Source organism: Benincasa hispida, chromosome 11 (genome assembly GCF_027475165.1).
Source record: "Benincasa hispida cultivar pf3 chromosome 11, pf3_genome.v1.1, whole genome shotgun sequence".
Classification (NCBI taxonomy): Eukaryota; Viridiplantae; Streptophyta; class Magnoliopsida; order Cucurbitales; family Cucurbitaceae; genus Benincasa; species Benincasa hispida.
The window spans coordinates 53248257-53260473 of NC_143488.1; the positions used below are offsets into that span (position 1 = coordinate 53248257).

At 35.5% G+C, this 12217-nt stretch overlaps 1 protein-coding gene across 1 annotated transcript in view; it reads right to left on the reverse strand.

Moving 5' to 3' along the window:
• EMB3012 (embryo defective 3012) overlaps positions 1 to 11458 on the reverse strand; it is a 45349-nt gene extending 33891 nt beyond the window's left edge. Inside the window, exons 1-13 of the mRNA XM_090306736.1 lie at positions 11081 to 11458; positions 10224 to 10489; positions 8576 to 8742; positions 8253 to 8469; positions 6801 to 7147; positions 3958 to 4137; positions 3646 to 3784; positions 3420 to 3568; positions 1857 to 1968; positions 1111 to 1700; positions 888 to 1011; positions 410 to 687; positions 20 to 130 (exon numbers count right to left, since the gene is read on the reverse strand). Coding sequence (XP_090162862.1) covers positions 20 to 130; positions 410 to 687; positions 888 to 1011; positions 1111 to 1700; positions 1857 to 1968; positions 3420 to 3568; positions 3646 to 3784; positions 3958 to 4137; positions 6801 to 7147; positions 8253 to 8469; positions 8576 to 8742; positions 10224 to 10489; positions 11081 to 11256 — 2856 coding nt within the window. The 5' untranslated portion in view covers positions 11257 to 11458. The remainder of the gene's footprint in view (positions 1 to 19; positions 131 to 409; positions 688 to 887; positions 1012 to 1110; positions 1701 to 1856; positions 1969 to 3419; positions 3569 to 3645; positions 3785 to 3957; positions 4138 to 6800; positions 7148 to 8252; positions 8470 to 8575; positions 8743 to 10223; positions 10490 to 11080) is intronic.
• Between the last annotated feature and the right edge of the window lie 759 nt (positions 11459 to 12217).

The window sequence follows — 12217 nt, forward strand, 5'->3', positions numbered from 1 at the left end:
AAATTTGCAAGGACCATACCTGTAAGCGTATTGCATCTGTCAAAAGGTTATCTGAGTTATCAAGCCACTGGGCAGAATAATCGTCCCTCACAGCATCACTAAAGCCAGTAACAGTTGCACGAACAATGCACTTGAAGAGCAAAGATATTTTTTCAACTCAGAGCAGCAGTAAAACATTGGAGGTTCAGGGGGGAGGAGGGATTTCAATCACACAAGAAGGAAGATCTCAACACCATTAAAGCAGTTATCTGCATTACATGCATTTCACCAGTATAACCCGCACCAAATAAACAACAGTACATGTGCTTTTAATGCTAGGAATGAATATTATAATAATCAGCATGAAGTATTTAACTGCAAAATCATGAAACGATGATCATTTGAGTGGGAAAAGAATATAGGATTTTACCTCTCCTGACTCATTTTGCAAGGTCAAAAATCTCTCCCAGCTATACTTAGACCTCTTTAAACCATACAGCTCATCCCAGTAAGCCAAACTTCCACAACTGCTAAGTTCCCACCTCAAACGAAGAGAAGATGAATTTGCAAAAAGTTCTCCTAAATCACTAACACCAACTGCAGCTACTCTTATAGTGCGACCATTAGCCACAGTGACAGGAGCAGCACGGAGTCTCATTGAACCCCTATCAGCTCGAATTGCAGTTCGTATGACGTCAATTTTATTCACTGTATACCATCAGTTTACCAGTTCAAAAGGATAAAACTTTAGAATGAAAATGTGAATCAACAACTAAAACAATAGACAAAGGGAGTCTACACTTGATAAATAGAAACAATTAGTACCATGATCTTTTTTCAAAAAACGAAAATGAAACTTTTCATTGAATAGATGAAAAGAGACTAATGCTTGAAGTACCAGTCCATACCAGGTTCATCGGCAATTAAAACAATTGAGGAAGGAAGTCCACACATGACTGAGACTAGAACTACTGCGATTACAGGTGTCGGATGGCCATCTCCAACCAAATTACCACGTTTAAATTGAAGTGTCTGAGTTGAGTCAGAATTAGCATATATCATAGATACTTCTTAATCAAGTAGAATAATAACAATATTACTAATGAATGACAGAAGAAGAAAGAGAAGTACATAGGTTCCAAGTCCTTGACACTGAATTTGATATGAACCATAACTTTCAGATACTTGGTGCACAAAAATTCTGCCCTTTCCAAAATCAGGTTCTTCATCCAAAATTTCAACACTTTCAATAAATTCAACACCTTGACCCCAATGTTCAGGACCACCACGAAGCATGACATTGGAACATGTTCCAAGAACAAGATGTAACTTATCCAGGCTTTCCAAACTATCAGCTTCTGCTGGAGCCGGATCAACCCAAAAACCGCCAAATTGACTACCATCATCAATGTGCCCAACAAGGAGAGGTGGGTAAGCACTGATTTGTAAAGATGCTTTTAATAAAATAGGCCCGTGCAAAGAGTGATCAAAATGCTGATATTCTTTATATAGTGTGGCTTGCAGCACAGTATGACCAGAACCAGAAGCATAGACAGAAGTCCATGAACAAGGGGAGCCATAGGAAGAACTACGTAGTTCAACATTTTCTAGCACGTCCAGCACAGGCATCTCCCATGTATTATTTTGAATTTTGAAAAACTGACTCTCAACTTTCCACTTTATATGGGAATTAAAAGCATCACATCGATAGAAATAGTCACCTACAAATAAGAAATCAATCTTACAAACAATTGTATTAAAAAAGGGAAAAGATTAAATAAATACATAAATTTTAAAAAAAAACACCATTTGAATAGGTCTAAGAAATCAATATTACAAAAAATTAGATATTTGAATAGGCCTAAGAAATCAATCACCATTTGATGACTGCATTGAGACAGCCGCTTGAAGAAATGACCCCACAACAGTCTCTACAGGGAAACTAGGAAGTATAATCATGGATCCAGGCAGGGCTACTTCAATTACAACCTACCAGTACTTCAAAGTAAGATAATCAGAACTTGTTTAAGCAGATCAAATTTTCAGATTTCGGCATAGTAAAGCACAGAACAAGTTAAACATGAACTGCTTGACAGGAACAATAAGAATTGGTTCCTTCCATCACAAAATAGAAAAGGTAAAAGGGGCAACGAGGGTGAATAAAGAAAAGATATTCTATGGTAGCAAGCCCCCAGGCATTATTTCATTTTCTGTTTTATTTTGTTCATTATTTTAATGGGCTTTGTTTTATCTGAGTCGGACCTGTACTAAGGCTTTGATATATGAGCATCAGGAGAATGATACCTTAAATATGCAAGCTTTATTGCTAGCCTTCATTTATTATGTATTTTATTTGTTTTGGGTGTAAATCAATAGGAGAATCTTTAATTTTTTTTTTAACAAGACACGAGCTTTTCTTTATAAGAGACACTTTCGTTGAGGTATGAAATTACAAAAGAGCAGGGAGGAACAATATACAAGTTTTTCATTGATTAGAACTCAAGGACGATTGTCTCTTCTACTCTATTCTCTTTTTCTTTGAAAATCTTGCATTTTTAGAGCATTAAGCTCTTGTCATTAAATCAATGAAAAGTTTTATTTTTTTTTTTCAAACAAAAGAATAATATAAAAATAAGAATTAGAATTTAAGGACACTGTTAAACGACCTGCAGAATAGATCCTATTCAAGTAAGCTCGTAAAAGTATTTTAATTGATTAATGAAATGGCGCAGTCTTGTTTTTATTCAAAGAACATCAAATCATTTGGTCGAGGATATATGCCTAAACCAATTAAGCTATGCTCAAATTTGCTATACATGTGTAAGTCAGAAGTATATAACTAACAAATTAACTGATTTGCTAACAAATTAATTGATCAATTGGCTAACAAACTAGTTAGTCATTAGCTCTTTTTGGGAGGAGTTTCTCTCTATCCAGCCTTAGTTTGTTCGTTTCTCGAGATTAAACCGTTGTTGATGTTTTCTTATAAAATTAAAAAATTTAAAATAAAACATAATATTAATTTTTATTGGAAATTTCATTACAACTTTCAAAAGTAGCATAGAATGTAAAAAGAAGTTTTCATAACAGTTTTCCAAACAGGCCATAGTACTCACTCCAATACCTTTTGTAAGTATAATTTCTTTTTAATTTATCATTTGGAATACTTATTTGCAAACTTTGCTTCACTTCGAGTGTTGCCCCCTTTTCTGCACTCTTCACTTACCGAAATATTATGATTTTTTATATATATTAAAAATTAAAAAGAAAAAAGAAAAACAAGAAAAGCAGATATAATAAACAAATAGCACAGATTAAAAGAGTGGAAAAAAATGTAAATCTAAGAAATATGCAGATGGAAGTTCAAGTAAGAAGTAACTACAGACAAGATTCTTTCAAAACAACTAAGCAGAAAATTACTAATATTTCTTAAATCTTACCTCATCAAAATTTGATGAGTCAAAAATAGATAGCACTTTAACAGTTGCTTTCCCCGAATTCTTTGCCTGAACAACTCCAGAAGCAGATACAGTGACAACACTCATGTCAGAGGAAAACCATTTGTAGTCACTTGATGTCTTAGCACAACCTATGTTGGAGAATTAAAAGATGTTAAGTAACTTTGCCAGAGTGATTTAAAGACCAAGCAGCTAAAATGCTACAGACCACCGGTAGCTTCAAGTAACACCTCCTGATAAACAGAAGGGGTCCAAGGTAGGAAGATGTTTCTAGATACACCACTTCTGTTGTCCAAGCTGAATCTTACTCGTTCACATATGACAACTTCTTGAACGATCTTGAGAACCTAAATTGGAGGAACACAATAAAAAAAGGAATAAATTTTCTAACTAGAAGGTCAAAATATAATAACTAATCATAAGACATGCTATAACAGAAGTTTAAAAGATTCAGGTATAAGTAAAGTGCAAGAAGTTGAGGAGAAGAATAAAATTCATATGATTGACTATTGACTTTTACCTCCTTTGTTTCATAATTACTACCATAGTAAGTCAGCGAACCAGTCAACATTCCTTGACCCTTTGAAATTGCTTGCAAAATTCTAGAAGTTCGCCATTTGTGTTTAGGTACAAGATCATTAGTCAAAAGGTAAGTTCTCAAGCACTGGGATTGGTTATCATGCAACTGGACATCGTCAGTCTGCATTTGTGGGAAAGAAATTATGAGCTGAAGATAGCCAAGAAAGCTTGTGCCAAATATATTAAGACAGGAAGAAAATCCACAAGTAGAGAAAAAGCTATTCGTATAAGGAAAATTCACTTCAAAGTAAATGCTATTAGCTGCGAGAGAGAACACCACAATTTAGAGAAAAGAAAATGTATAAAGCAGAAGGTGGAAATCAAAGTAGAATGCCAAAAGTTAAATTCATGTAGGCCACCTGACACGTACCTCAACTAATCTCACAGGACAACACGCTTGATCCTATATTGTTTGGGTGCCAAGAAAACTCATAGGAAATAAAATCCTAAGTAGGTGACTACCATGGATTGGACCCATTCACTCTAAGTCCTTTATTAGACCTATGGCTCTTATCCAACTCAAGATGGCTATTAACTTCACGTTATTGAAACTTTTTCTTTTTCTTCCTCCATAGAAATCAACTTACATTAAAAAGATGAAAGCAAAGGAAGGACCGCAAAAATTACATATATATATAAAGCAACCATGTTGCGTGTAATCAGTAATCAGCTGCTACAGTACTTTCTAAATCCATGAGTGTTTCCTATGCATCGAGCCAAAGAAATGTGATTAGCTGCAAAGTACATTGTACGGTCTCAACTTCAAGCAGCTAATATTAAAACGCAAGCATATAGAATGTAATTAGCTGAAACAATACCGCCTAAAATTATATTTGAGATTCTAATGCATTAAGCCAGAAACAAATGTATTTTTCAACAAAAAATTATTTACATCTTTACTTCTTCATTTTCTCTTAATTGGAAGACATGTATATATTAGCTTTATAACAGAGAAGTATGGCTATACTGATTTAAAATCACATACGACTTCGTATTTAAATCAGAGTAGAGCCCAGATAAAGTTACTGGATTTATCATTCAATTCCAAGTAACAAAATCAGTGTAGAGCTAGCTTAAAATGGATGTGGTTGAAAGTTGACACATTCGCACTATACCTGTAAAACACCTTTTTTTTATAGGAAATAGAGAAGATTTCATTGACAAAACAAGATTCCCCTAAAAAAAAATAAAGTGATGAGACATACATACATATACATATATATATATATATATATATATATTAAAACTCTCCATAGGCACGCCTTCCATTGGATGACCTCCCAAACTTCTGCTATTTTATTCATGAAGTACTTTATGATTCCTTTAAGTGAACCCTCCGAAAAGGCCTTCATATTTTCCCACAGGATTTTAGCTTCATGCTTGAGAGATGCCCCATAAGCAGCTCAGGTATAATAAGCTTTGCAGGACAGGGGAGGGGAAAGACCAATCAAAATAGAGTTTCTCCAGTAGCTTTTCACATCCACAATGGGTTACGGGTATTTGGTAAATGACCAATATAAGAGTTACTGATCCTTTGAATAAACAATACCAGCTAAGAATGATAAAACATCAAGGATTTCTTCTTTGAATTATGTCCATTATATTAATACTACTTGGCTCCAATTAGAAAGCTTTCTTAGGGTTTCCTTTCTTCCAAATAGCTTTTGCAAGCCTCTTATTGTAGATGGTAGCTTGATTGCTAAGCTGAAGAGAAAGACACAAGTGAAAATGCCTTTTTTTTAATAAGAAACAGGATGTATATTATGCACAATGGCCCCCAAAAAAAAGCCAAAAGGCAAGGGGGAAGAGAGATCCCCCTCCCACTTAAGACAAACAAAAACAACTATAAACTATAAGAGACCTTTCCAGTTCATTTGGATCATGGACAAGCTGTAATTACAAAAGAATTTCCTGTTTTTAGTGCACGCCAAGAAGCTAAGAATTAAGTGTTGCTACAAAAAGTAACCAAAGAAGAAGATACAGAAATACAACAATTCCTTTTCCAACCAAATGCTCCAAAATAAAGCTCTGACTGCCATGGACCAAAAGAGCTCTGGCATTAGTGAAAATACTGCTATCCAGTTGCCATATTAATCTGTTCACTTGTTACGTAATGCTTGCCAATAGCAACAAGAAGAAACCTTCTAAGTTCTAACCGAATTCCCTATCATACAATTCTCTAATGATTGTAAGCCTTCAGGTATTTCTTTCTATACTCCAGGATTCCCCACCAATATATCTTCTGGCTAGATAACCGAAAGAAGTCTAGGTGGAGTTGCTGCAGCCACAACCCATAGGTAACCATTTTGAAAGCGAAAAAGAACCGTTCATAGACCTCCCCTCCCTCTATTTCGTCATAAAGCTCAAAGAGTAAGAGTCTCTTATTCAATCCCTTCTCCAGCCCACAGCTAGCAGAATCAATCCCTTCTCCAGCCCACAGAAAGTTCTTCCGATATCGAGGATACCACTGTAGGGTTTTTAAAGAAGAACCAGAACTTGGGTTTCTTAGGGTTTCCTCCCAAAGGCAGTCCAAATAGTTAAAGATCATTCACCAACCAAGCATCCCAATCTACTTGCTTGTGAGAAGATATCGTAATGGTAATAATTAGGAGTAGTACCAAAACCTAAGCATGCCATATTAGCATTATCTTGAAATTTTATTCTAGGTTACATACCAAATAAAATATGTGAGTGAGTCAGGATCAAGTTTCTTAAGAGTAAAACCATATTTTAAAGTTGAATATCTATTCTGAAATAGCAATATTTGTAGGATACAAAGGTTACCTCTGTAATGTATATTTCTTGTGCATCAGGTCCTCCTGAGAAAACCTTCATTTGAATGAGATATTGACGACCAGAAACAATATACCAATTGGCAAGAGATATAGATCTTTCTATTCCTTCTACAGGTTCATCAACGATGGGCAAAGGACTAATGGACAAATGTAAAGATTCTGGCATGACAACGTTTAATGATGACATTTGAATGTGCCCACTAACCCTAGTGTCTTCAACAGTTACAGCTGTAACACCAAATCTTAGAGCCCTTGTTAAACCCAGGTCAGAATCAACATGCGCTATGGAAGAGTTTGAAGTTGACCATCGGTGGTGTGGAGATGGTAAAGTAACCACTGCATATGCAAAAAAAAAAAAAAAAAAAAAGAAAGAAAGAAAGAAAGAAAGAAGAAGAAGAAGAAGTTAAGATGCATGCTTACTTAGGGTTAACAAATAACATGTTTTAATAGTTAAAATAGGTCGTTATCTTGTAAAACTTTGGTTACAAACTCAACTAGACTATAATCCTGTCTAAGGCTGGAGGTATTTAAGTTGACAGTTTATGAAACACCTAATTAGCCAACCACACTGCAGTCTTCTAATAAAATCAGCCAAACACACTGCAGTAACAATCTCCTCCTTTGGATATTTTTTTAAGGTAAAACAAACCAATCATCCAGGCATGACGGTGGAAGCAAACCAACCAGACTAGAGCACCATAGACATTATTATATTTGTATAATTCTTATGCATAAAATGTCCGTTTTATAGGTAAATGATCCCGAGGGCCAAAGGAGTCACTTAGGAGAAAAACAAACCAAATTGGTACCACAATGGAGCTTAGAATCAACAAAATTGAAGAAGTCGCAGAGAAAAAGAAAAAAAAAAGGAAAAAGGGAGACTTGAGGGTATGCATACATTCAAACTCTAACTTGTAGGCAAATTCTATGACAGTTATGAAACATAACAACTGAATGTCCAGTTTTAACTTAAGGTGTTCATATTTAGTTTTGTTTAGCGTCCCCCCCTTATCTCCGTTAGTATTCAGGTCAACTTACGCGCACCTCAACTAATCTCACGGGACAACCCGCCTGACCCTACAACATTTTGGTCAATGGGTGCCAAGAAAACTCATAGGAAATTAATTCCTAGATAGGTAGCCACCATGGATTGAACCCTTGACCTTTTAGTCATTTATTGAGACTGTGTCTCCCTTTTTAGTTTTTACCACTAGGCCTATCATGATGATAGTTTCTGTTTAGCCCCCATTGATTTGGCCTTTTCTTTTTCTTAGTGGAGAACACCCTTGTATATCCCTTTTTCAATTTTGTCAACGAAAGTTGGTTCCTTATTAAAAGAAGATATATTTATCTACATGGAGGAGCACCATAGTCACTAATTTTACGTAGTAACTAGTTACCATAATAAATAGCTATATTTAGAATGAGTTGAAGAGTAAACCTTGGGGTATATTGGCACGAATAACTTTAAGATTGTAACGAACAGTAGCACCTACGAGGACAAAAACTGGTGAGGGAGGTTCAAGTGACATTGCCTCTGCCACAGTCAGAACAATCTTATCAGCCATGTGCTTAACATCTGGTTCAAGCAAATCCACAGAAACGATTTCGTGGCCAATTTCAATTCCTCTTACAACAAACAGATCTGAAAATACGCCCTGCATCATAAAGCAAGAATAGAAATATTACAAAATATGAAACTTTGGTTTGCTTGGACCAGGTCTAAATCAAGGGTGGAATTCTTAACATCAGCAGCATACATACACTATCTTCCAGTTTTATTTGAATATTCAAGTCTCCACATAATCCACCACAATCACTAAGAGGAGAATCCTTCAAGGGAAGATGAGCTAGGTGATGAGAGGATCCTTCAGTTTCAGGAATCAGATGCCACATAAATTGTAAGCCCACTAATGACGAAAACACGTTTTCTGCAAAGTAAATGGAAAAACAATTCAAATTCTCGTCCACATTGAAGTAAATGAAATAAGGTACAGAAATATATGCAAATATCTTAAATATGCCAAGTCCAAACAAGCTGTGGAACTGATTTTAAGATCAATGATAAGTATGAAATGCACTGAAGCACATTAGCATCAGTCTTGGAGGTGAGGGGTGAAATGAATACGTGAAGCACACAATCTATACACGTACACATACACATACACAAATATAATGTTAAAAGCAAGCATCCTTTCGAAAAAAATGTTAAAAGCCGGCACGAAGCATGAGATTTTGAAAATCAAGGATTTCCTATTAATGGAAAAACAAAGGTGAAGCATTATGAGCCTTTTTACAACAAAATGGTCGACAAAATCACATTACACAAACCTAAAAATTAAAACTCTCCCTCTGAGAATAGGTTCCATCCCCCACTTTTTCCAATGACTTATAAGTTATAACACTCCATATTTATTTCTTTATTCTCGTTTTTATGTTCCTCGACAACTAATGGAGAGAGAGAGAGAGAGAGAGAGCTCTGGATGAGAGGGTTGAACACAGGAGATGAACCACCCAACGGATTTTTGTTTAAGTTTCTTTTCCTTATTTAGTTTCTTGTTTATGCTTTTAGACAAATCACATCACCTATATCTGGGGTCAGGCACAAAGTGCACCTAAGCACATGCATTTTGCGGCTTTTAGAACGGTGACCAAGATGGGGCACAAATTAGAGATCTCAGTGTTTTTTTTTTTTTTTTGAGAGAGAGAGAGACATGAATTTATTAATTTCATTGAAGAGATTATATTACAAAACATGGTAAATTAAGTACCAAAGCCCAAAGGATTTAGAAAGAAAAAACATTTCCACTGGACAATAAGTGAAGAAACACAACAATCATGGAAATAAGGAAATGATTTACACCGAGATAGAGCATTGTAACCTTTCCAGCCATAGTTTAAGCTGTACATACCTTAAAGATGCAATTTCTCTCCAAGGATCCTATGAAATGAACATAAAGTAAAGACATGCCAAAACAGCTGCCGGTCCCACAAACACGGGTGAAAACTGAAGTTCCATCACATTTTGCAAGCATCCACACATGCAGCAGTACTAAAAAGGTCTTAGATATTAAATCTATATACTTATGGATTCTACTAGTTACAATGGGTCTCCTACAGATTATCAAACAAGTTCCATTGATGATCTAAACTTTTCTATTCTGGGATTTCACTGTGATTATACCCACAACTTCCCTGGTATTTTTCATACATTTCCATATTTTTTCCTTTTTTTTTGGATAAGAAACGATTCAATGGAATAAAGGGCTTCCATATTGTGTACTCTCTTTTTTTTTTTTTTTTTGGGGGGGGGGGGGGGGGGGGGGGGGGGGGGGGGGGGTTCATTTCCACAATTCGTGACACAACAAGAGTGATGAAAGATTGCATAATGATACATTTACAATAAATCTACCTTCACTGTCAAAGGCACGGACTCGGAGTGTAGCAAGCCCATCCAAGTCAAGTTTGATGGAATTGTGAAATATTTGGATTCTGGAAAATTTGTCGATAAAAATTTTGCAGCGAGTTACAATTCCACTATGTATGTCAGCAGCATAAACAGCAGTCTCCTTGCGACCACTGTAAGGAGCAATAGATCTCAACAGAGCACTTGTCGAGCAGTGACTACTTACATTATATTCCGGTAGAACACTCAGAATATCATGATGATCCCAAGACCTATAAATTATGGTAACAGCAATAAATAGATTAGCAGTGACCAACAAAAATCAAAAACTACAATGAGATCGCTCCCCAGAATGTCTGGTCGAATAGTCAAACTTATTAAAAATGCGACATATAACTATTATCAATATGCTATATAACTTTCCTGAGGTCTAGGGGGTTGTAAGCCTATCTCCTTTTTCGTGAAATGCTATCAATCTAAAAAAAAATTGACCTCTCCTAATGTTAACTACTAATCACTTGATACCAAATTTAAAATTCAAAATGATGCTAAGAAAGAGAAATGCTCGATACTGAGTCGCTGACAATGAATCGTATAAAGATAAGTCCTGGCATCTTTTGATGAATCGATTCAGACTGGGTATAATTATCCATAAAAGCTGTCGATGCCAGGGCAGGCCCCGTTGCTACGCTAAGCGTGACATAACAACGTGATAATCAAGTAGAATCATTACCCACTCAGCTCCTTAACTCATACAGAAACTCCAAAGTTCAGATTTCAACTTCTCTACCATTCGCTCCACTCTCTTTCTCAACTTCAGCATTACATAATATATAACATCAATTCGAAAATTGAGATTTTACCATTTGAAACAACCATCACTCCCTTGGAGCCTATACTCCACTGGATTAGTCATCTTGGGAGGCAATAGAATATTCACGTCGGCAATGTGCGGACCAGAGCCGAAATGAGCCGTCGCTCCGTACCTTCCACCGATCATCAAGAGAAGAACAAGCAGCACAGCAGCGAGAGTTGGCATCTTCAGTTGAACACAGTGGAACAACAATCATGAAGTTTACAACGAAACTCAGAAGAACAAATTCTGGCTATACAAATGGAAAGATTCGAAGCTTGAAATGGAGATTTGAGACTGAAGATCGAGCTCGAACTTGATTAACTGAGCACACGAGCAGAGATGAGAAGCTTCTTGAAGAAAGAGAATAGAACCCTAGTAAAATCTCAGAAATTTTTGCATTTGCAAACCGAGTAAGTAACGGTGGCCCTAGTGGGACACGTGACGTGAAAGTATTGGTTGCTGCTTCCTGGGCAAATGTATTTTTTTACCACCAAAATTCGCTAATACTCCCCTTGTACACTTTTGGGTTAGTTATACCTATATAATAATTTATATTTTTTTTGTATATATTATTTTAGATTGGACTAAAATAATATGTATTTGAGGTGTAATTTATTTTAATTTGATGAGAAAATATTAAATAAAAAATTAAAAAATGATAAATATAAAATAGTAAAAATGATAGAAAATATTAAATACTGGGATTTTAAAATAGCATCGACGTTAACTAATTGGGGATTACAAAATAATATGTATTGTAGCAAAATGTGGTTATTATAGTCTTAGTATAGTTCTTGCCCAAACACCTCATTGAAATTATTTTCTTCTATATAAAAAATCATTGGTTATATTATTTTGGTCTTTTTTAAAAAAATATATATTATATTATTTATATTTATATTTACTTTAAATTTAGAGTTGATGTTAGTCTACTCTTGTAAACTTGGGGCTATATGAATTAAAATCTCAAACAAATAATGATATTAATTCTTTATGTCACTAAAGCTAGACGTTTTTCTAGGGATGGCAACGGGGTCGGGGTCGGGGATGCATTCCCCATTCATGTCTCCGTGAAGATTTTTAATCCTTGTCCCCATCCCATTCTCCATTTTGGGGGGTCGGGTCGAGAATTCCCGGTCAGGGA